At 42.4% G+C, this 23,482-nt stretch overlaps 1 protein-coding gene across 1 annotated transcript in view; it reads right to left on the reverse strand.

Annotated features, from left to right (window-relative positions):
• The window catches only part of LOC139924975 (LIM and calponin homology domains-containing protein 1-like), a 110,390-nt gene that overhangs the window by 13,277 nt on the left and 73,631 nt on the right, over positions 1–23,482 (reverse strand). Inside the window, exons 8-17 of the mRNA XM_078289184.1 lie at positions 18,996–19,260; positions 11,534–11,569; positions 8,517–8,643; positions 7,902–8,059; positions 6,620–7,106; positions 4,168–4,491; positions 3,189–3,300; positions 2,458–2,570; positions 2,251–2,353; positions 425–453 (exon numbers count right to left, since the gene is read on the reverse strand). Coding sequence (XP_078145310.1) covers positions 425–453; positions 2,251–2,353; positions 2,458–2,570; positions 3,189–3,300; positions 4,168–4,491; positions 6,620–7,106; positions 7,902–8,059; positions 8,517–8,643; positions 11,534–11,569; positions 18,996–19,260 — 1,754 coding nt within the window. The remainder of the gene's footprint in view (positions 1–424; positions 454–2,250; positions 2,354–2,457; positions 2,571–3,188; positions 3,301–4,167; positions 4,492–6,619; positions 7,107–7,901; positions 8,060–8,516; positions 8,644–11,533; positions 11,570–18,995; positions 19,261–23,482) is intronic.

A 23,482-nucleotide genomic window follows, 5' to 3' on the forward strand; every position in this document is an offset into this window, starting at 1 on the left:
TGCATGAGGAAAAGCAGATCATGGATATAATTATGAAAGCCAAAAAGGTTCATGTCATCTGAATCTAGACTAGGAACCATTAAAACAGGTCAACATCAGTTTCTGTTATTATCCATTTCAGTTTTGTCTTTGTTCGTCATTTTCGTTTGTTTTTTCTTGGATTAGGTTACATTTCTGCTGAGGTGAGATATTTTTTTTAATCTTGACTGCACAATTTTGTAATTTTTTCTTTCTTTCTGAGTTTTATCACTGTTTTTAGCACTTCACCTCTGTTTCATCACTGTGCAACACACACTAAACTAAGCTAGGCCTAGTCGAACCCACTGAAACCCAGGAGATGAAAAGCCAGATAAGAAGCAGTAAAAGGGCCTTTGAGAGTCCGACCACAAAATATAATCAAGTCAGATGATGTTTTTTTACTCACGTTGCCACGGTGATCCTTCTCCGTCTCCTCTGTAGAGCAAGAGTGAGAGGGTACAGTAGTTACAATACATTTTAAACAAAACAAGTGGACACAGATGGTCAAATTATATGTCTTATCTGATGGGACGAATCTAATTTTGGAATGTTTTTGGAGAATGAGAACATCCAGAGTGATGGCTTGAGAACCTGAGGAGCAAAGATGCAGATGAAGGAAAACAAAGACAAAGCCAGGTAATGGAGGGACGTCTGATGTCCACCAGAACCAAGAACAAAATCTACAGTTAACCAGTCAGATACTGTCTTACTGTTATGAAAGTTGACCATAATATGTCAATATGTGAATAAGTCAATTTCCCAGAAAAGCACATTTTCCCAGAGAGCCACATATTGCTTCTAGTTATTCATTTATTGGTTTAGATTTACTCTTTAAATCCTTTATTATTATTATCTTTATTATGCTGTATCTTATGTTACGACACCCCAATTTCTCCCATCTATGTATTAATCTATTCAGCTATGAACAGAATATTTTCAAAATCACTACCTATCTTGTCTCTACTTAGTTTTGTTTTAGAAAATTTGGAGCTGGACCTAAAGCAAGCCAGATGTTGTCGATTTTGGTGGGCACTGTGATTATGAAAAGCTAAGAATATAAAGCACCGAGCTAAGGCAAAAATTGAGCTAAGGCAAAAAAAAAAAAAAAAATGATAAGAAAAAATACTGCAGAGTATTATTTGCTATTGATGTTCATGTTTGAAGTAAACTCCTTACAATCACAAAATACTAATGAGTTACTTGATAGACTCAGAACAACTGTGCACTCATTTCACCGTACATACAGTTGTAGTATGAATGAGAAACGTCAAAAAACATTAAAAAGGACAAAAACATGTCACTTGGCATCCACAGTACTCCAGGAATGAGTGATAAAAACAAGGGACGGGTGCTGCCGCCTGGCCCCTGGAGAAACAGCGGGGAAACCCTGTACATTCAGCACCCATGGGGGGGGGGAAAGACGAGCTCCACCAATGAATGAGGTGGTTTACCTGGAGGAGCGAAGAACTCCCAGCGTAACTTAGGGTTGCTGGTTGCCAGCGGAGACCTGACAGTGTTTGCAAGCTCTAAAGTAAAAAAAAAAATGTGGGTGGGAGGAAAGGAGGGAAGGAGGGAAGGAAGGAAGGGAAGGAAGGAAGGGACAGACAGATGTCAAAACCAGGAGGACGGGACGGAAATCAAAAGAAGTGGGGAAGTCAAACGTCTGCTTCTCACAATGCTGTTCCTGGTACAGTGTAGGCTAAACTGACTATAGCTGAATAAATATGTTTTTTTACTGATTTTTAATGCCCCAGTAAAAATGTCAACCCCCCCCTCTTTAAAGCCAAAAAGCAAATGACAAAACAGTATTATTATTACAGTATTTGGCATGGTGATATATTACCTCTTCAGATACATCGTTCTTCAACTTTCTGTTTGATCTCTACGCTAATTAGCTGCTTACTCGTCTCTATTGTGAAAATGTGACTTTACTGTTTGTGTCTATTAGAGACCACTGTCACTTAAGGGGATGGGAGAGGTGGGGAAGTTCTATCGATGTTGTTACACTTCCTATTGATTGTCAGTAGAGGTCGATAAAGTTCATAGATTTCTTCATGCCTCTTTAACTCCAGTTCAAACATCTTGCAGTACAACAGCAAAATAACAAGAGTGCCAGGTTGAAAGGCAAAAGGGAAAGAAGCGAGCAAGGATCATGCACTAGTCAAACTCAGAAGAGGAGGAGGAGGTGCATGGAAAAGGGGTTTGCTATTTTGACGCTGGGAAGTTGTTTACCTGTTGCTGTTTCACACGGTGCGCTACATCCAACTGATCCTGGATCAGCTGCGACTGGCACACTCTCTTGTCTCTGTGCCCACTCCTGGGAACTGCTGCTGATCTGCAGGCAGATTTACAGATTATTGGTTGGGTGGCTGCTGGTGTGATTGTTGTTTGGATATTTTGGGCCACGGAGGCGATCATTTGGCCGGCAGGCAGTCTCACCTGTGAGCTCACTGGTTGGCTTTGCTGTGTGCTGACTTCTGATTGGACGAGGCTGGGGATGAGGATGTTTTCTGTAGGTGGTTCAGTCTGTTCTTGGAGGGTTTGTTGGGCTTCTGAAAGCACACAGGAAACACTATTTTATCATCGCTGTTCATGTCTAATGAAACATAAAATCACAGAAGCTTTACACAGGAAGGAAAACACAATAGGAATTGAATTGGAATGACAGGAAAGAGAATTTAATTTCATTAAATTCCTGAAAATCCTCTTCTAAGAGAGTTTGTCTTGACTTGCTAAACATTATAAATCAAACATTATGAATCAAATAAAAGACAGTTGAACAAATCAAATACATTCAATCATAATGTTACATGATTACATGTTATGCATCAAATACTTATAGCATTCATGATATTCAATATTGATAATATCAGATATGTGGTAAGAAAAAGTAAAGAAAAAACATTGAATTTCATTGAATTAAATTCAACTTCCTGAAATTCCAATTCAATTCCAATTTCCTGTAGGTTTTGTCAAATTCCAATTCCAGTTCCTCAGTTGAATTGGAATTGATAAATTCATTCATGAATTGAGTCCAACCCTGCTTTACGCCTACTATCCATTTTCTCAAAGACAAATTAATACCCAGCCATTAAAATAGTCCCTGAGGTGTAATAACCCAGATCTATAAGCCACCACCAGGTGTCAGTCTAGCAGCATGCGGCTCAGACCTGGAGGTGGAGTTTGCTGGGCTGCGGTCTCGGCCTTTGACTCCTCTTCCTTCGGAGCGGCTGCTGTCTGGCCTCCGGTCTTCCCGAGGCTCTCCCCTTGCTTCTGCAGTTCCTGTAGGGGCCAGAGACGGTTTCCAAGTTGAATAACGACCTAAAAATGGCCTGGGATCAAAGTAAAGCCATGCAAATCGAGAACCCTCTCTGCTGTTAAGGGGAAACTTTAAGAAATAAGGTTCTACTGTTGAAGAGGCAATTCCAACAACTAGACAAACCTGCCAAAAGCTCAGAGAGATGGCATAATGCAAACAAAGAGCAGATAATGGCATTAAGTTACAATATGAATGTAGGACACAGGCATCTTGTCAAAAGTGTTTGTTCCACCTAATTTCTATAGACAAAGAGGAAGGGAATAAACTATCATATGTTGAATGTGTGGTGTACAAAATATTATAGTTTTTCCTTTGCATGTGTATCGTACTAAAACCACACTGTGTAGTAGTGTGCAAGGTGTGCACATCACCTCCATAATGATGACATCATGCCAGCACCCTCTTGAAGTGGGCCAGTATGAATATGTTTGGGTGCCTTAAACAACATGCTTCTAGTTTTCCACACACATATATATATATATGTGTGTGTGTAAACTACAATAACTGTATGTATGAATGTCCCTGGTTGTGATGCTAAAAGACAGAATCCATGACTGAGTGAAGAGTTTCATTCTATTCTATTCTACTCAGCACAGTTTGAGTTACAGTTTCAATTATGAGTCATTTTCTGACCTTTAATTGAACAATAATTATGTTTTTGAAGATAGAATCACCTGTGCTTTTAAACATAATGACTGATGACTTCATGTACCATAGCTTTTTTTTGCAATGAAACCTTTCAATTATGCTCAGTTTCTCTTGAGTGAGGAATCTGGTTCGGTTAAATTTTTCACCCTAGCTAAACAAGAAAATAAAGTCCTGATCCTGACCGTTGGGAGCGAGGTTGGCCGGTTCGGCGGAGTCGAGTGCTCGGTGACTTTCTCTTCCTGGACGTCCTCACGCCTGGACGCCCGCTCCGTGCCAGCCGGTGCCTCCTTGGGCTTCGACGACACTGGGCTTCCTCTGGCGGGGGAGGCGTGTGTGCTGCGTGAGGGTGAGGGTGAGGCTGCCGATGCTGGGACGTCTGCGCCTTTATCGCTGGGTTTGGAGGGGGAAGGCTGGAAGTGAGGAGGAGATTCTCTTCCTTGACTTTCAGGTGTGGAGGGAACGTCGTCGCTTCCCACATCGCCGTTGACTCGGAGCAAGCCGTCCGCCTGGACCGGAAGAGAACAGAGTTGACAATGCTGTATCTCAGTGTGGAACATTTACACACACACACACACACACACACAAGGTTTTGGCATCTCAGTGTTGATGACTTTTGAGACTTACAGAGTTGCTTAAAAAAAGGAAAGTGGACAGGCCTGATTGTTGATCAGTTAGATCTATTTAGGCTCATTCTCTGTAAAGTCCTTTGGGACACCCTTGTGATAAAGGACTATATAAATAAACAAACTTGAGCTTGAACTTGAGCAGCCCACTCAGCTTTAATATTTTATTTATTCAGACAGTGGGAAAGCAGAGAGAAAGAGACACAGGAAAGAAAGCCGGGATTCCATCCTAGGCCAGCAGGACACATGCATAATTCAAGAAGCTGTAGATTACTTTTTAAAGTAAAAGTTAAAGTAAGAACAGTCCAGACCTATATGACTTAGGTTTAGAAATCAGTTAATGGGTGTGAAACATCTGGAAGAAACTACAACTCCCAGCATGCTACTACCAACCTGTTCTAGCTCAGTATATTACAGACAATGCACCCTAACCCTAACCCTAACCAAAAATATAAAAAATGACAACAAACCCAACACCTAAAAACCCACTGCCCTCATTTGTGGTCATTGTGAGCCACTCATCTGTTGTCATTATTAGCTATTCATCTCGCCCCCGACACCATCCTGGCCTGTATGACAAAGAGGCAGTAATGTATGTGTGAGGAACTCGTAGTGAGCGGTAACTTAAGACGCAGCGGCGGGGTTGGGTGAATGCAGGCTCTCAGTCCCCCCCCCCCCCCCCCCCCACCTCCTCACCCCCTCCCCGCGGCCTGTGTGGGCCCTCTTTGTCCGCCGGGAGCCCACTTCACATTGAGAGGGCCCTACTTGTCAACTTCTTAAGTCAATAGGGAACAGAGGGCTCCATTCAAAGCCGGGCTCCGCTCAGACTCCTGACAAGACATTCCAGAAAAGCGCTCTGCTCCATTTGGTCCGGTAATAACCCCCCCCCCCCCCCAAAAAAAACCAAAAAACATAGGATCTCCGTTTTGAATATGCCCATTTGGCAAATTTTTCCACAAGAAAAGGAAATGGATCCTGTTGAGATCCTGTTGAGAGTGCTAAATTGAAACATTACATGCTACTTCTGGGAGGGAAAGTCTTGTGTTTTCCTAGAAACCCGCCGACCCATCTCCATGGCGGTTCTGTGGCATTCTAATGTAAATGCCAAGAGAGCGGGGGCGGGACTTACCCACCAGTCTGTGAGGAGGGCAGCCAACTTTGGGAAGTACCCGCGTTCAAAATGGCCATGCCCTCAACTATGCCCACTGCAGTACTGTTGATACTGATGATAGTAATCACTATCAGAATCATTTTATTTGTTAAGAGCAAGCAAGAATCCAGTCATCCCATGGAGGGAGCCTAAGCAAACTAACGCAGTGGGCTGTAGGCTATTGTCCATTTAAATTGGGTTAAATTTCAACATAGCAAGCATTTAGGGCTACAAGACGGACTGGCAAGGATCCACATTTCTTTACACATGCCATATGGTGGATGCTGTTATCAAAATTGGCTTACAGCGCCATGAGAGTATATCTTCTTATCATGGGTGTCCCCAGTAGGAATTGATTCCCTAACTCTGGTAGTGTTGAATCCAATTTATACTTCTGTGTCGTAGTGTCACTGTTGCAGTGTAGGTGTCTATGGTTTATAGGTGGTTGGTATGGTTTATGATTGGTGATTCTGTGCGTAGACCACCGAAACACTAGATAGCAGTGTCGTGCTTTGTTAACACGGAAGTAATAACAGAAGAAGAAGTAGTGTTTACATTCTCTGAAACTCATGTTCTGGGATATTTTTCACCACGAATTCTGGTAATCTTTATACTTGGGGATGAGGTGTCTCCTCAGCTAGTCTCTTGTCAATCTGCTCCATGTCGTCTTCACTATCGGCGGACATCAACTGGATACAGGTAGACGGAAATATGAAGCGGGCCAATCACAATTCTAGCAGTCTACGGCGACACTTCAACATAGAGGTATAAATTAGCCTTTAGTGGCCATGCTCTACCCATGGAGTTATGGAAGCCTACAGTTCCATCTCTGCTATCAACATCCCTCTGTACTGAGCTCACCTTGCTGGGCCAGGGTCCGGCCGCTGCGGGCCGGGTCTGGACGTAAGGCTTGGGCGTCAGCAAAGGCACCGGTTTGGGCGACAGGGCGCGGGCGGGGGCCGGCTCGGACGAGCGAGAACGAATCTGGGGCCGGTGGTGCGAGGACGCGTCTCTGGGAAACTCCTCGACTCGCGCCTCCACTGTGGACGTGAACTTGGGAGCCGGGGCGGACTGCTGGCGCAGGTACCTCATGGGCCCGTTGGGGTCCATGTCGGAGGGCTCCGGGGTCGTCGGGGAGGCAGAGAGGGAGAGGGAGAGGGGGAAGTGTGAGGGGGGGAAGGAGGGGTCGGAGGATACGCTGCGGTCCAGGAGCTTGGGCAGCTGCAGGCGCTCCAGAACGGCGTCGCTGATGGAGAAGCGCTGGGCGTAACGTTGGAGGATGGAGGACGCCTCGTCCGGGGTTCGGGCGCTCCTGTACGCCAACCGCAGATCCTCCTCACGCCGCTCCCTGTTGAAGAGAGGGAAGGAGGGATAGAAGGAAGAAGGCAAAACAGCTGGGTGAAATCTGAAGCAACTGATATGACTTAAGTCAGACAGGTTGATCGGTAAGACACTGGCTAAAGTTGGGAATAAACAGAAGAAGAACTGGATAGTTAGCATGAGCAGCGATAGCCACCATGGCTGAACAGTCAAAGAAAAGAGCGCCACCTATAGAAACTCAAACTTCATCAACAGGAAATCCAAGGAAAAAGACGTCACAGTCCCGCCCAAAGTGCAGTGTAGAAACACCACAGCAATGACCGCTTAGCACCAAAGATGCCACCAAAATCAAAAATCAATCCGTAATCCTTGTGGATTACTACTTTAAAAATAAGAGGGTATAAATGCAGTTTCAAACCATATTCAGAACAAAATATGAAGTAGAGCAAGATGAAAAACATGAAAAACCTATTGCTTCCTCACTATCATTGGACAGTTTTTCCTCCTCCATTTTCTCTCTGTAAAAGACCTACTCCTCCTCCACTCTCTTTTTAGGAGACCTACTTATCTAAACTCCAAGAGGAGCAGCTGCCACCTTGGTGCCCACTGATGGGGATCCAAACAAACATAAACTTCTCTTCTCTGTTAGAAATCTACTTTTCTCTTGTACCTTGTTCTCTGTATCTGTACCTTTGGTTTTCACATTGGAATAGTGAGTAAATGTGGTCTTGCTCGTATAAAACTAAACATAATAGAAACACATACTGTACAGCACACTTTTGCAGAGGAAAAAGAAGAAGCACAATACAATAGTTTGACCTACTTATCCTCCACTATCTCTCTGTAGGTCTTGATGCTTTTCCTCCTCTGGGAGTGACAGGTGTCTCCTGACATCAGCTGCTCCATCATCTTCCTCTCCTCCTCCTTCTTGATCAGGTCCTGGGACACGCTCCTCCTCCGATTTTTCCATCGGGCCAGGTCCTGACATACACACACACACACACGCACACAAAGACAAAGACAGATTGTAAGTGTTTCAGTGCCAAATGAAAGCAAAGCAGAGGGCTTTATGCAGCAGTGTTGTGAGACTTTAAGCACTGCTGTGACCCCAGAAAACTGATTCTTTTTTCCAAAGTTTTTTAACTGGGGCACAGCAAAATATCACCGGGGTTTGTGCTTCAGTACATCGACTCTAAAATGACTGCATACAACTGATGAAACCCTGACAAAATGGAGACAAGGACAGAAATACAAACTGTGCAAGTGAGACAACAATCTCAAGGGGATTATAAAAACATCTCACTCCAGCGGGAAAAAGAAAAGAAAAAATCAAGTTGACACGAAAGACGCAAGCGTATCGAACAACAAAAACCAAAACAACAACCGAAAAAAAAAATGGGGAAATTAAGAGGAATAACTTAAAATCTGAGACACTCACGTCCTGCCAGTGGTCCTCCTCCTCCTTCAGCTTGTTGTACTGGTTGTGCATCAGCTCATGACGCACCTGACTGTGAGGCTGCAAGATGGCCTCCTCCTCGCCACGCATGTCGATCATACTCACACTCCTAGGGCGAGAGACAGCCGAAGAGAACAGAGAGAGGGAGGGAGAGAGAGAGAGAGAGAGAGAGAGAGAGAGAGAGAGAGAGAGAGAGAGAGAGAGAGAGAGAGAGAGAGAGAGAGAGACAGAGACAGGGAGTCAATGGAAAATAAACACAAATGTGCTGAAACATCATTGCCAGAATGCAATGCCCCAATGCTTGTTTGTATGTAGTTTTGTATGCATGTACGTATGTTTGTATGCATGTATGTATGTATAAGTATTTATGCATTTCACATTAAGTCTCCGACACACAGGGAAAAAAACACTTTTTAACTTTTTCCAAGACTCAACAAGCAATTATCAGTCAGCTCACATCAGCCACACCAAAACAAACTATACACACAGTTAGAAGGCATTGGTTTAAATTGTTATCCATCAGAAAGAAAACCTGTTAGTCATTGTCAGAAAAAGCAAAAAAAGGCATCATGCTTCCTCTGTGAGGCCAACAAATCGATTGTGCTTCTGCAAAAGAAAACGGAAAGAAAGGGCAGAAAGGCTTTGTGCACAAAGATAGTTAGGAAGTACTCAATCCATCATGGTAAGAAAAAGTGACTATAAATAACCTATAAACAACAGAGCAGTACAGATATCAAAATAAGACGCATCCCATACAGATAAAAGCTTCGGGTGCAGGCTCCCATGGCTGTAAAGCGTAGTAACATCCTGGTGTGTGTGTGCATGTGTGTGTGTGTGTGTGTGTGTGAGTGTCATGCAACAACAATACACTCTTCATAAAGGCACAAGGCTGTATCACAAAGCCTAGACTGGTCTTTTCCTGTCTTCATTGTCAGTAAGGTTGGAGAATCCACACTGAGGTTACAGAGGTGAGTATAGTGAAGTGCAGCCTCACAGTTAGGAGCATGCTGGTATACTGGCTGCTTCTCACAGAACTAGAATGGGTAGAAGGAGCATTCCCATTCAAATCAATAGTCACGGTCATGGCTGCCATAGAACACTGAATTACTGTTGATGAAGTATTGATTTGGTGTGTGAGACTCAGAAAACTGCCACGTTACTGTGATACAAAGGCATCATTTGGCTGAACGTTGCAGAAGGGCAGCAGTGTTGAACATCATAAGTTTCAGAGTCTGATGAACTGTCCACACATGAAAACGTCGACCATTTCCATGACAACAGACGTTTTATGGCAGCCATTGATCTGTAGGTGGACCAAAGGAGATTGTAGCAGGAAGAGTGTGTTTGCACTCTAAGGCCCAGATATACTAAAACCCTTAGTGAGTACAAAAACCTTTGCAATGTTCACAGTCAGCACTAAGACTTGTGATAGGTGGAGGACAATTTTCTTAACCAATCAGGAGTTATCCCATTGGTTTTGCACATGCTTAAAGTTTTTGCACCTATAAAAGGCTTTTGTAAATCTGGGTTTAAGAGATGACTGATGCGTAATTATGTTCAAAAGTTTTAATTCAGAGCGACAGATAAAGGTACTGATGTCATCAAAGCCAAGGACTGAGACGTCTGTGCTTTTACCCGCTCCTCTAAATTAAAACTTTCATTTTAGTCATCTCTGAGTGCAAACCCTCTCTCCTGCTACATGAAAAGTCTCACTTTTTTTTTACCTTGAGCACAGTGATGCATCTGCTTTTTGCACCAAAGCAGATTTACCATGACGTGCCAGGAAATGCTCTTTCTATCTATTCAGGTTCTGTGGTGCTTCTACATTTCCCAGTGGAGGGGAGTGGAGGTGGTGATGCTGTGTGAGACATGCAGCCAGGAGAAGCTCTGAGGTGAAGCTGCAGCAGCCCAGTTTAACAGTGGCAGTCCTTTCCTAGCCGCTACTGCAGACACTCTGAATAAATCTGAGAGGAATGGACTGGACTGAGCCAAAAAGGCAAGAAAACATGTCCATTATATTCTATATATATCTTTTTTCTCAGATCTAATGAGTGACCAGTAAGGACTAGGGGTTGACTTTGACATTGTTAGAGCACAGTACCAAAAATGTCCATCTCAACAAGTCATTATCGAGTCTTAAAATCTTATTTTCTTAATAACAAGTGAGGAAAATCTGCCAATTGGGAGAGATATGTTGCTGTTGTTTCCAATGCAAATCAACTTAAAAGTTGTCTCTGAATCAAATCAGATTATCTTGAAACAAATGTAGTGATATTGGGCCAATATTTGACTTTTAATAAATAATCATCTCGTCCACGTCCGATATGATGGAAGCTCCTCCCTGACCACAGCTACATAAAAACGTAAACGTCTGTAAAATCTGCAATGAAATTTTATTTTCCCTGCACATTTTATTAATTAATTTGTTCACAATGTTTTTGAGTTTGAGTTTTTCCATTTAAAGGGGTCATGTATCCCAGAGTTTCCCCCATCACTGAATAGGTGAAGTGGGTCAGCCTGCCTTACAGAGCTGCTAACCCACCTAAAAGAATTTCATTAATTTGGGTTGCAATGGAGAGTTTTAGTGTCTCATGATGCTCTAAATGCTGTTTCAGAGACTTTTCCACCCTGGCAAGAAAAAGATAAAGTTCTGAGGAAAACACTGAATCTTTGTAATTTTTTGTAATTAGACGGTCAAATTTAAAGATATATAAATAAAGATATGAATACTGGCGCAAAATATCGGCCATTGGCAGCTTCAAACCAAAAATATCAGTATCAGCTTTCAAAAACCCATACTGCTCAAACCCTATTACCCTAAGTGAAACTGTATTGAAATTGAGTGAAATTACCTCAGATTTTCTCACTTGTATCAAGAGAAATTCAATTGTAAGACTCAATGCGTGATTAAACAACTTGTTGAGAAAGACTTGTTGTGCAGTGCAGTGCAGCGCCGGGCCGGGCTTCGCTGAGTCCGAGGGGTAAAAAGGACGACTTACTGTGGCTCATCTGACACACTAGCTGTGCGGCTGAATCTACAGGAGGCAGAGAGCATGGAGAGAGAGCACAACCACAAATGAACACAGGAACACTCAACCCAGAAACACGTCATCTACCCATGTGAACATCAAGACACTGACATGGAACATCTGAGCGTTGGCTGGTGGGAAACATACAGCTGACAATGGGTTAATTTATGAAGGATTAATGAGACGGAATATGTACGAATAATGCGCTTGATGAATAAGGTTTTATACATGTATGCCTTCTTGTTTTGTGTCTACACTGCAGAAAATGACAAGCTGTCCAGTGATTTTAACTTGTTTCCAGACCCATCAAGCTTATTTTGTGATATTTTTCGTCAAATTATGTCACTGCACAGGCAGATAATCTTGCCGGTTTCAATAAATTTCACTTGATACATGCCAATATGACTTCTTTCAAGAAATCATCATAAAACAGTGAAGAAAATCTTGAAACAAGAAATTACAATTTCACTTTTACCAAGTAAATGTCCTGAAATAAGTTACATTATCCTGAAAAAAAAGTCAAATTTGTTGAAACCGGTTAAATTATCTGCCAGTGCAGTAAGATGATTTCACAAAAAAAAATCCTAAAATAAGCTTGATAAGTCTGGAGACAAGATAAAATAACTTAACAAGTTTGCCAGTTTTTGCAGTGTATGCACAGATGTATTTGTCAGTTCCTGTGCTGAATGATGAACTACAAACCGAGCACAAGGGGGCAGTCTTATCCAAAACACAGCCAGAACAGAAAACAAGTTTAATACAGCACTGCAATCCAAAAGGCCCTGCTAGCGTGTAATATATTCATATGGCAATAATCTTAGCACACAGCTGACACTAAACTATTAATAAAAACCATGCATCTTTTATTGGATAGCGCGAAAACAACATCAAGGATGCGGCTCCCCGTCTGTCTGTGACCGCCATATGAAGGTTTGGCCTCAACCACAGAGGTCTTCATACACAGTCTTTTTTATGAAGCTGCTCTGTGATGTTGGGAGGGGTGTGAGAGAAAGTGTGGCCTGTGGTTCACTTACAACCCGCCACAAGAGAGTAAGGAGACTAAATGAAAAGAAGCCTCACTAAATCAAGACCAGAGAGATTGTTTTATAAGATGTCTCTCGGCCATATGGCGTGTTGCAGTAAGATGTCTATTTGCCGTACAGTGTGTCTTACATTAATGCAAAGGTCATTTCTTTTGTTGTCATACAGGCATACATGGGATGGGGAATGTATGTATGCTTAATAATGGCTGGCATGTATTTAAAGATGCGTACATGCATGCAAGCACTGCCAAATGTATTTTGCACAAAAACAAGCAGAATCCTAGTTCAAATGTGTTCAAATTCAAGTCAGATTTAGTTGGGAGTTATTTCTTCTCTGGGTCTCCTGAAAGGGTCAAAGGTCGCCACCTAGGGTCATGCATAGTTAATCAAAGACCACATTCTTGGACTTCTTCTGTCATCTCCGAATTGTTAAAGAACAGCAACTAAAAACAGAATGAAAGGAAATGAGAAAGAAATATCAGGATTTTTTTTTCCCCAGAGTTTCCATGCATTCTCATAAACAACTGCTGGACAGCGCAGTTAATTTCAGTCTGCATTCACATAAACAACGTCATGCAATCTTCAGGTAGCTACAGTCGGTATGTCATCCAAATGGGAGCATCGCCGCCTGGGGTCAAGGGTCACATGCTGAGAGAGAGTATTCAGAAGGATCATGGGAGTTGTAGGTCGCTCGGGTTAAACGTAGGATGCAGTTCTAGTTCAACATGGAAATTCATAACATGTAGTGCAGTTGCTTGACGGGGCTCACGTTGCCGGAGGATCGTCATCCAACCAAGAAGGCGGTCTTTGCGGCTCGTCGCTTTCACTCAGTGCCCTCGCCTTCCGTCGGCTTGCGGTTTCCACGGTAGCGGTCGCCACGGTAGCGGTCGCCACGGTAGCGGTCGCCACGGCAGCGGGCACAGGAAGGAAGTAAGTGGGACTCGGGGCGGTGCCGTGTTTGGGCGAGGTCAGGGACCGGCGGGCCCACATATCGTCACGGCCCGCATCTGCAACTAACAGGAGGCCGCTAGCGACTCCCTTCCTCGGCCCCGCCTCCTCCCTGTCCGTCACAAGGGGCGGCTTCCTGGACGGGTCGACGGGGCTCGTTGCCGTGGCGCACGTCGCTAAGGTCGACGGGCGATGGAAGAGTTCCTCTGAGCACGAGCGAGCTGGAGAACTGCTGAGAGAATTGGCGAAGTTATCATCCCATGTCAGAAAAAGTAAACTAAAGCGGTTTGTTGGCAGGTTATCATCCCATATCATCAGACTGCATTCCTCTGCAGGAGCCTAACTGTAGACTCTGAAGATATAAATCTGAGAAAATAGCATAGCATGGTCACAAATCCCTCCAGACCTGACTGGCTGCAAAAACAAATTTGAATCACAAAGCCATAGCAAATTTCATTGAATGCTCCGTTGTTTGTCACCCTGTGATAAACGGCTGGTTTCTGGGAGGCTTATTATCAGACTGTAAATTCCCAGAGTGCATGGCAGGGAGGGAGAGCCGGTCCAGCTGCAGGCTCAGGGTCAGGGGAGGAAGAAGGCCTCATTTCCTTACATCCTGAGGGCGGGTCGCATGTTCGTGTTCCCTGTGTGTGTCTGTGTGCGTACACCCACCCATGCACTTTTGTGTGCATGTATGTATGCGGTTTTATTTGTGTGTTTGTGCAGCTTTGTTCCCAGAGTTTGTTACAGTATGGCAGCAGCCTAAGAGGGGAAGGTCTAATGTGACATTATTGGAAACACTCATTTGTGTTTGAATCACTGCACTGACAATCTTGGTCCGAACTTAAAAATAATTTCCAGGCTTATTTAATTTCTAGATTTATCAATTACTAGTTCTTTTATCAATGTAGAATATATCAGTGCAAATTTATGTTTCACTCAGAAAAACAAATTTGACAAATATAGGCAAAAAAGACAACTACAGGCAATGAAATGTTGTGAAGGCAACATGTTGCATTGCACTTGTCAGCTCTTCTCTACTTCCATACAAACACACTGCAGACAGACATAAACACCCGTCTACAACCATCTCAGCCACAGTGTCCTCTTAAAAAAGGATGTGTCATTTTCATGTAATCCAGTCTGGGACAGCACAAATTTGTTTATTGTGTTGATGTGATACATCCTTGTTGATGTGATACATCCTCCAAGAGTGTTAACTCCTGGCGAAGACTAAAAGCGCCCCAAGTCTGGCCTGAGTTTTCTCCTGGAGAGATGCAAGCTGTTACCAAGTGAAGCAGGAGCCGATATCAAAGCCTCTTAGAAACATCCTGGAAGACCTCCTCTGAATTTCCTTGGAGCCCAGCAACACACAAGTCAGACTTCGACTAAGAAATCTCTTCACTCCCTTGAAACACTGACAAGCCAAACTTTTCAACACCATAACGTTTGTGCCAGAAAAAGCTGGAAACAGGGGGTGCGACCCTAATATTCCTCCAACAGGACTGCAAATGAAAACTCTGCTCGACTAAGAAATAACACAGACTGGGCTGGATTGTGAAATAGCACCAGACCTAAACCAATGTTTATTAAGAGAGACGGCTGTTGAGAAACATTAAATTGGACCATCATACTGCACTTTTGAACTGTGAGACATACAACAGCATTGTGTCTCGACCGCTCATTATCCTCACCACGTTACCAGACACTGTACTGCACAACTCCGTACCCAAAAAAAACCACAGGTTCAATCCCCACAACCAAGTCGTTTATCCATCAACAGCTATGTGTCCTTGAGCAAGACACTGAACCTCTACCTGCTCACTCATTGCGAGTTCCTCTGGAAAAGAATGGCAGTTAAAAGTAATGGAAACTGTGATCTGGACAGTGACAGTGCCAAAAAGGAAAAGGGCCGGAGGGAAACACTGGCTGTGAAAGGACTGGGATGACACTTTGTCCACAGTTACTTCATCATGTGGGGGAAAATGTCAAAGGCAAGTCACACAGTTTAGCATTTCTAAAGTCAGGAAATATGGAGTTGAGGATGGACGGGTTTTAGTGGGGAGAAAATAGGCCTGACTTCATGAACCAGAATAGTTGTGTTAATAATAATACGTGTATTTGCATATCACTTGAACTAACCCTATCTAACTATCCCTATCTAACTAACTAACAACAACAGTTACAAAGTGCTGTAAAATGAAATTAACAAAACAAACACAAACAAAAGATCAGATGCAATAAAGACTAAAGCACTAGCTGAATTGGCCCAAGCTCATTCAGGCCAACTCTGCAAAATTCGGAAACAATATCGGACTCCCACTATACTACAGCATAGTGAGAGCAAAAACAAGTCAGCTTTTTTGAATTTATAAAGGCATAATTTATAAATCTCTACAGGAAGAACAGCTTTTCGACTTGATTGATTTAGGGGAAACAACGAATCAGAAACTTTGACTATGAAAAAGCGTATTGGACTGCTGATTTGGGGTGTTGAGAAAAAAACATGAATAAAGGTGAAGACCTTTGTTCGGAGGTGGAGGTGACCGTCAGGCGAGCTACAGTCTCCCTGGGGTGCTGCGCGCGGGGCCGGGGGAGGCTGCAGGGCCGAGGCTCACTGCTCCTCCTCAAGCCCGCCTCGAGGACCTCCGTGTGAGGTGTGGAAGGAGTCCGCTCCCCTTCCTCCTCCTCCTCCTCGTCCTTTTTACTCTGGCGCTCCTGCTGAATCTGGGCCTGGGGTTCAGGGGGCGGGGTGGGGGACGCACTAGGGGGCGGGGCTTCTAAACTAGGGGCCTCATTTGGACTGTTATATCATCCATACAACCACAACGCACAGGGAAGGAAGAAGATATCCCAATCGCACACAAAAAGAAACAAGCATAACCATAAGATGACAGTCACAAGGACATGGGAAACAAGTTGCATGTTACAAAACCAAAATAAGGAAGGAAGGAAATTCAAACACACAAGGTAAAAGGAGGCAGGAAGGGAAACAGAAAAGCATGGATGAGATGCAAAAGAAGGAGATGGAGAAGGAGAAGGAGAAGGAGAAAAAACAAAAGAAAACAATGAATGAAATGATAATTAATGCATGCGTTTCAATGTCACACGACTCAAAATGATGGATGGATAAACAGTAAAGGAAATGAAAGGCAGACCAACAAGCGTGGGCCACATATTGGGTAAAACACACACACACACACTCACTCACTCTCTCTCTCTCTCTCTCTCTCTCTCGCTGTCTATTTTAGAAACCCTACTGACAGGTTAATATTACTTATAATCTAAATCTCAAAGAGTGTGTGTGTCAAATTGATTGTTGGTCAATCAAGAGAGTTAAAAACAGAAGGCTGATAGATTCCTGTGACCAACACAATGTCATTTACCGATACACTGATGTAATTTCCCCCCTGTGCTATTAAAGAAGGGTGGATGAGAGAGAATATGACATTGCCGTTATCAAGTGGGCACCTCCCATCACAGATGTTTGGTCCAATTAGGCCTCTGTATCCACTCCCAGCACTTTTAGAACATTATACCAAGGTTAGACCGATATATCAGTTTGCTGATACACTGGGCTGGAGGTTCCTTCCTTCTTTGCACATTTAATTCATTCAATTAATTCTTTGATAATGTGTTTTGCAAATGAATTCTTCCATTAAAGGCAGTAATGTATCCCAGAGTTTCCCCTACCATTGAATAGGTGTGGTGGGTCTCCCTGCCTTAAAGAGCTGCTAACACTAAAATAATGTCATTAGTCTGGGTTTCAATGGAGAGTTTTAGTGTCCCATGATGGTCTAAATGCTGTTTCAGAGGTTGTCCACCCTGACAAGGATAAAAGAAAATTTGGGGTTGGCGGGGGGGCACTGAATCCTTGTCATTTCTTGCCATGAAAATGGTAAATTAAAGATCTTGAATATTGGCACAAAATATCGGTTATGAGCAGGTTTCGTCCAAAAATATTGGTAACGGCCTTCAAATACCCATATCAGTTGAACCCTATTACTCATCTAAACTATACATACACTGCACCTACTGCTACTACTACTGCTACTACTACTACTACTACTACTACTACTACTACTACTACTACTACTACTACTACTTCTTCTTCTACTACTACTACTACTACTACTACTAATATTTCCACTGATCTAAGCAGAGAAGGGAATTCACCTAGCAAGCAGAAATCTGAAACTTTTACAGTGAGAGCCATCGATGATGAATTCCTCAACAAAATGATACTGGTGTCTCTGGAGCTCTCAGCACAGTGACATGCCAAACCAATAAATGCCATTATGTAAGACCTTCAGACTTTAATCTCTCTCTCTCATTCATGTCTATGCAGCAAATTTCACACTCGTTACAGGTTTTCCCCTCCGGCCGGAGTCTCGGCCAATGAAAACGCACATCTGGCCTCCATCAGCCACTCCCAACCGTACAGTGCTGGACAGGAGAAAAATAATCAACAGCTGAGGAGTTTCATTCCAGATATGCACTATTTCAAACAAGTGACACCTACCCCGACGGAATGATTGAATAGCACAACACTGAAACAAAATAATATCATATAGTATATATTGCTTTTTAAAGGATAGTGAGTACCTTAACTTCTTGGTTGACACTTTGACAGATTGAATCCTCTCACTTTACAAATACTGAATGATGAACATGCAATGGTTTGTTTTTCAATGTCTTTTCTTAAACCAGGACCTTGTTATCCCTGTGGTCTTCATGTGGGAATTACATCGTGTGGGAAATGGCCTGATTGGAAGTGATTTTAAAATGTAAGAAAAACACTTTAAAAACACACAGACGTGGGAGAAAAACATACTATTACTTTATGCAAACTCCTGTAGGAGAAAAAACAAAACAAGAGATTGTTTTGTCTACGTTGTAATAACAGAGAAATATGCTCTTTAGGTTTCGTGAACAGAATGATGGGCTATTTAATGGACTGTCTGCAGTTGCTCTCCACAATAAAGGCCGCTATAATAAATTCTTAAGTTAGTGCCAAAATATACTCTCACTGCATTGACAAATTAAGCCACTAATTTTTAATCATAAGCCTTCATGCCTCCTATGCAGAAGTTTGTCCAGGGGAAAAAAATCTTTTGGCTGGCAAAGTAGTTCACCGTTTCATGTTTATACCGCTAAGCCTTGGGAGATTTTCAGTGAAATTTGACTTGAATTGAGAAATTGAGTTGGAAACCTTTTTGTTTGTTCTTTGTTCTGCCAAATGTAGAAATGTTATCAATCAAAATGTCTTTCTATTGTATTTTAAATAACCCAATCATCTTCAAAAGCTTGGCAATGTATGTTCCTTATTTCTGTGTCATTTAGGAAATAGCATGAGACCAATGAAAGAGCACTGAAATGATAGACAAATGATGAGACTTCCTCTTTTCTCATCAGACTTGTTCTTTTCAGGTGACAGCACTCACCTGAAAGGTCTGTCTCCCCCTATAGGCGAAGTGGCGGTACTCCAGCTCTTGCGTCCGCCCCCCTCCTCCTTGTCTTGGCTCTTCTTCTTGCGGAGCGGCGTGGGAACGTAGCCGCTCTGGTTGCTCTTGTTGGGCAGGTACTGGTTGAAGGGCAAGGCGGCCCGCGGCTCGCTGACGGAGGTCCGCCGTGCCAACATGTCATCCTTACGGACGTCTGGCATCTTCCTGTGGGAGGGAGCGTCGGACTCGGAGTCGCTGCCACGGCCTGTCGGGAAGAGCAGAGGCGGGAGTGAAGGAGTTTATTGGGTCACGGTGGCCTAGTGGTTAGAGAAACCAAACCACAACTGAACGGTCGCAGGCTCAATCCTGATAACAGCCAATGAGTCTAACAACAGCCATGTGTTCTGTTTAAAGGGAAACACCAGCTATTTTAAAAATGTTAATATTATTCAGGAGGTAGCAACAGATAAGTGGAACTACTGCACACTTGTGATTACTTAGAAAGGTGCTGGAGGCAAAGGATAAACTAGTTCAAAATGGAAAAAGACTTCTCCATTGAATGCTCTGATGAAAGTCTTTGACTGAAAGTTTAGCAACTTTGTCCAGAAATGTGAAATTTGCATTGGAAATAGGATAGGATAGGATAAGATAGGCAGGCTGCTCTGTTTGCAATTTGCTCAAAACTAGACAAAACATCTGAAAAACCGCGATATGCCAGTTTCACCTCCACTTAAAAATTGTAACCAGTGTCTGGAAAGTTTAAATAACATATTCACCACTGCAACAAAAATAGGTTTTTTGTAAAACAATCAAATGTATGTTGCCAAGTGGCAACACTGTGCAATGTTGGAATGACAACACATTGCATTAGCTAGCTAGCATTTGTTTCCATAGGTCTATTATAATAAAGGGCTAGCCATAGCAAAATAACTATGGCTTGGTTTTGCTGTGTTAGAAGTGTTTATTGTTCACATAAGAGATTCAGATTGTGACAAAAGATTTAATTAGAAAGCAAATTTTGTTGCAATTCTATACTTCATTCATTGTCCCATTGGAAAGCTACTGCTTTATACCATGAGTCCACCTAGTGGATTTGCTGCGCTTTCGATGAATATGTAAGCATAACCAAGCAACAGTATCGCTCCTATTTATGTTCTATTACCTTCTGAGTAATAATAAATCCCATCTGGGATTAAAATGGGCATTGTTCCCCTTTAACTGTCCCTGAGCAAGACACTGAACCTGCTGACTCACTGTTTTATCCAGAGCAGTAGAAAGAGTAGTAAGAGGCTTCAGTACAGCAGATACACTGCCTTCAGCAAAGTCTTCAACAATATAGCCTAACTGCCATGTCTAGACAATTACTGACATGACTTTTCTAAAAACAATACTGTCTTTTAATTTTCCACTTAGCAGAACACAGGATGTCCAGAAACAGACAGACAGACAGAGAGAGAGAGAGAGAGAGAGAGAGAGAACCCAAAAATAAGTTGAAGGAGAGAGACACAGTTGATTGAGGAGTCCCACAGCGATTGCCCCAGATTGCCAATCTATGTATAAAAATATCACTTTGAATTTAAATGTCCCAATGCTGTTAAACTGAAGTGCGTTATTGTGTTGTTGTCTGCGGTGCATTCCAACGGCTCGGTTGAACATAAATCAACCCCGAGCAGGTTGACGGCCTGTTTTTATGGAAGGTAGCGTGCAAAATAAATCATAGTTGTGTTTCTATTGTACAGCTCGCAATGACTAAATTCTAGACTACTGTTTCGGAAGAATTCACTTAGGATGCCGCTGCGTATTTATCAGATTTTCAACACAATGTCAGCTCTTTAATGTCAGTGGCAACACCTGGCTTTGCAGAAGTGCATCGCTCAAGGACTTTCCCCGTTTGGCGTCTTAAATTCCTCTACAAGATGTTGTTGTGAGAGTCTCAAAGTGCAGAGAATTGAGGATCGAAGGGAAAATCCAGCGATGTACCTTTAGCATACCAATCATTTCTGCCTTCATTTGACTGTTTTTCATAAATGCATTCCCTTATTCAATATCTGCAAAAAATAGGTAATGGATACCTGAAGCCTTGGTTTAAAAATTCCTCTCCAAGATGTTCAACACATGTGCTACTGGAATTCACCTCCACTTGCATTCTTGGGCACTCGATGTATGACCTATGGATTTATGAGTCCATCTATCATAGGAAAAATGAATAACTCCAAAGAGAAAAAAGTATTTTTTGTCATTTTTGTCAGATGTTTTTTTTTAAAATTTTTTTAAAGGTCTTTCATAAATAATGTATGTTTGCAATTTGTCTGCTTGCTCATGGCTCTACACGCTTGTATGCATGTTAAATAATTGCTTACTGTTGTTGGTTGCAATTATGATTTTATTTGTGCAATTTCATTATTATGTATCATTTGTTTTCAACATAGGAACATATTTGAAATGGGTATTTTAAATACTTTCATGTAATATTCTCTGGTTACAGGTATGTATGTGTCTGGATATTTTCATATGTCTATGTCATTTTGTGCCAAATACATCAAATTAAATTCAATACTTTCAATTTTCCTGAAACCCAGTTTGCAGTTCCAAAACAACTAATTGGTTATGGAAGGATATTTTCCAGGTATAGAGCCACAATTTTAACCAGATCTAAACTGTCAAACTTTCCTTTAGTTCTGAGCAGATACAAAGGCTGCAGCCACTGCAGTCAGTGGAAACAAGCCTCGCATTTTGGATCTATAAAAATCTGTCTTTTCATTTCAACAGACTTCTTTACTTTATGTGGTCTAAAAGATTGACAGATCAAGGCCCAAAAGAGGCCTTGAGGTATCTGCCCTTGAAAACATTGAGTGGTTCAATTATAGAGTTTTAAACCATCAATTGGAAACATGAGAGACTCTTAGCGTCTATCCATCTTTAAAGAACAACATATGTCTTTACAAGGTGATCTCCTGGTCTGCACACATGGTAACAGTGAAGCACGAGGGAACCTTCACCATGGTTCAATGCCATACTGTAACAGAGCTTCAGCGAAACCTATTTACGCCAATCATAGTCAACGAGCAGTCATACTACTGGAAGTGTATGAGGCCTTGAACTGCAGTTAATTATGCTTTTCAATAACTAAAACGCTGGGTCAGAGCTACAAATCAAGACCGAAATGAAATGTCCATCATTTGAAAATAGTGACACCGACTCTCACAAAATGATTGATTTATACGATAGTTCAAAGAAGAGAGAGACAGGAAAGATTGGGGGAGAGAGAGAGAGAGGGGGATAACATGTGACTAAAGTCCTGGACCGGATTCAAACCCACAACGTTACGCTTACATAGCATGCGCCTCGGCCCACTGCCCCACCAGGACCGCCCATAACAAAACTCTCTAAAGGACAAGAGGTAATACGCTCCTGCTGTTCACACTGCAGCAGAAAGTGTCCCAATTCTGATATTTTTCCCTCACATGTGACACGGACCTGATGTTTTCTAATCAGAATCACATTTTTTCAAAGTCACATTTTTTCAAATCTGATATGGACCACATGGATATGTGTGTTTGGGAAGATGCCTGAATTCAGTCAAAACTCAAAGAGACAAACTGTAACTGAAATGTGTTCGAAACAAAAACAGATGTGACGTCTTGTGATTGTTACTCTGTGCATGTGTGTCTTTTCAATGTCAATGTCAGTTCATGTTTATCAGAGATGGGTTTCATCCTAGAATAGATAAGAACAGTCATCCCAAAAGAATGAGCCGCAATTTGGAAATGAGCACGAAGGCGTGTGAACATAGCCTTTGGTTCCTGGTTAACGATGTGGTAAAACTTTTACAGACTAGATTCCCTATATTTTAGAAATATTGAATGCTGAACTTCAAGGCAATAGTTTTTTTTTCATTTCCAAAAAACGGGATGCATAGCAGTTTGGAAAAGAGCTCTTCAAATAAAAAGCATCCTGATGACATCATTCAGTTTATTCTTTCAAACAGCCTTTGACTATATGGGCGTTGTCCTGCAAAAAACAGAGAAGGAGCAGGAGAATAGGCTTTACTGCAGTAGCAGCAGAAGCACAAAGCGCCTCATTTATCAACACTGTATCTATCTGCAGGACTTGGCCCAAACAAAAGAACATTGCCAATATTGAATTTCTTTCAGAGATTGAATTAAACTCTTCTCCTGTCTTCTAATTATTGTCAGGGCGAAGTGAGTCTACTGAGCTGAATAGTGAAAGGGCCTTGTCTAAAGGTCAGGTCAGAGAAAACCTGGCTGAGTCCAGCGTGTGTGCGCGTTAATAAATGGATCCTCTTGTTCTGGGTGTAATCAAAGCTCCCTGTGATTGGCTGATCACTGGACTGTTATCCTGTCCTCGGCTCTCCTGTCTGGGCCTCCTGGATCTGATCCAGAGTCAGTTATTATGATACGCAAGATAATGGCAAGCACTTTCAAATGTTATTAGCAGTTAAATATGGCGCATGCAACTTTCTGTGA

This window comes from Centroberyx gerrardi, chromosome 16 (assembly GCF_048128805.1).
Source record: "Centroberyx gerrardi isolate f3 chromosome 16, fCenGer3.hap1.cur.20231027, whole genome shotgun sequence".
Classification (NCBI taxonomy): Eukaryota; Metazoa; Chordata; class Actinopteri; order Beryciformes; family Berycidae; genus Centroberyx; species Centroberyx gerrardi.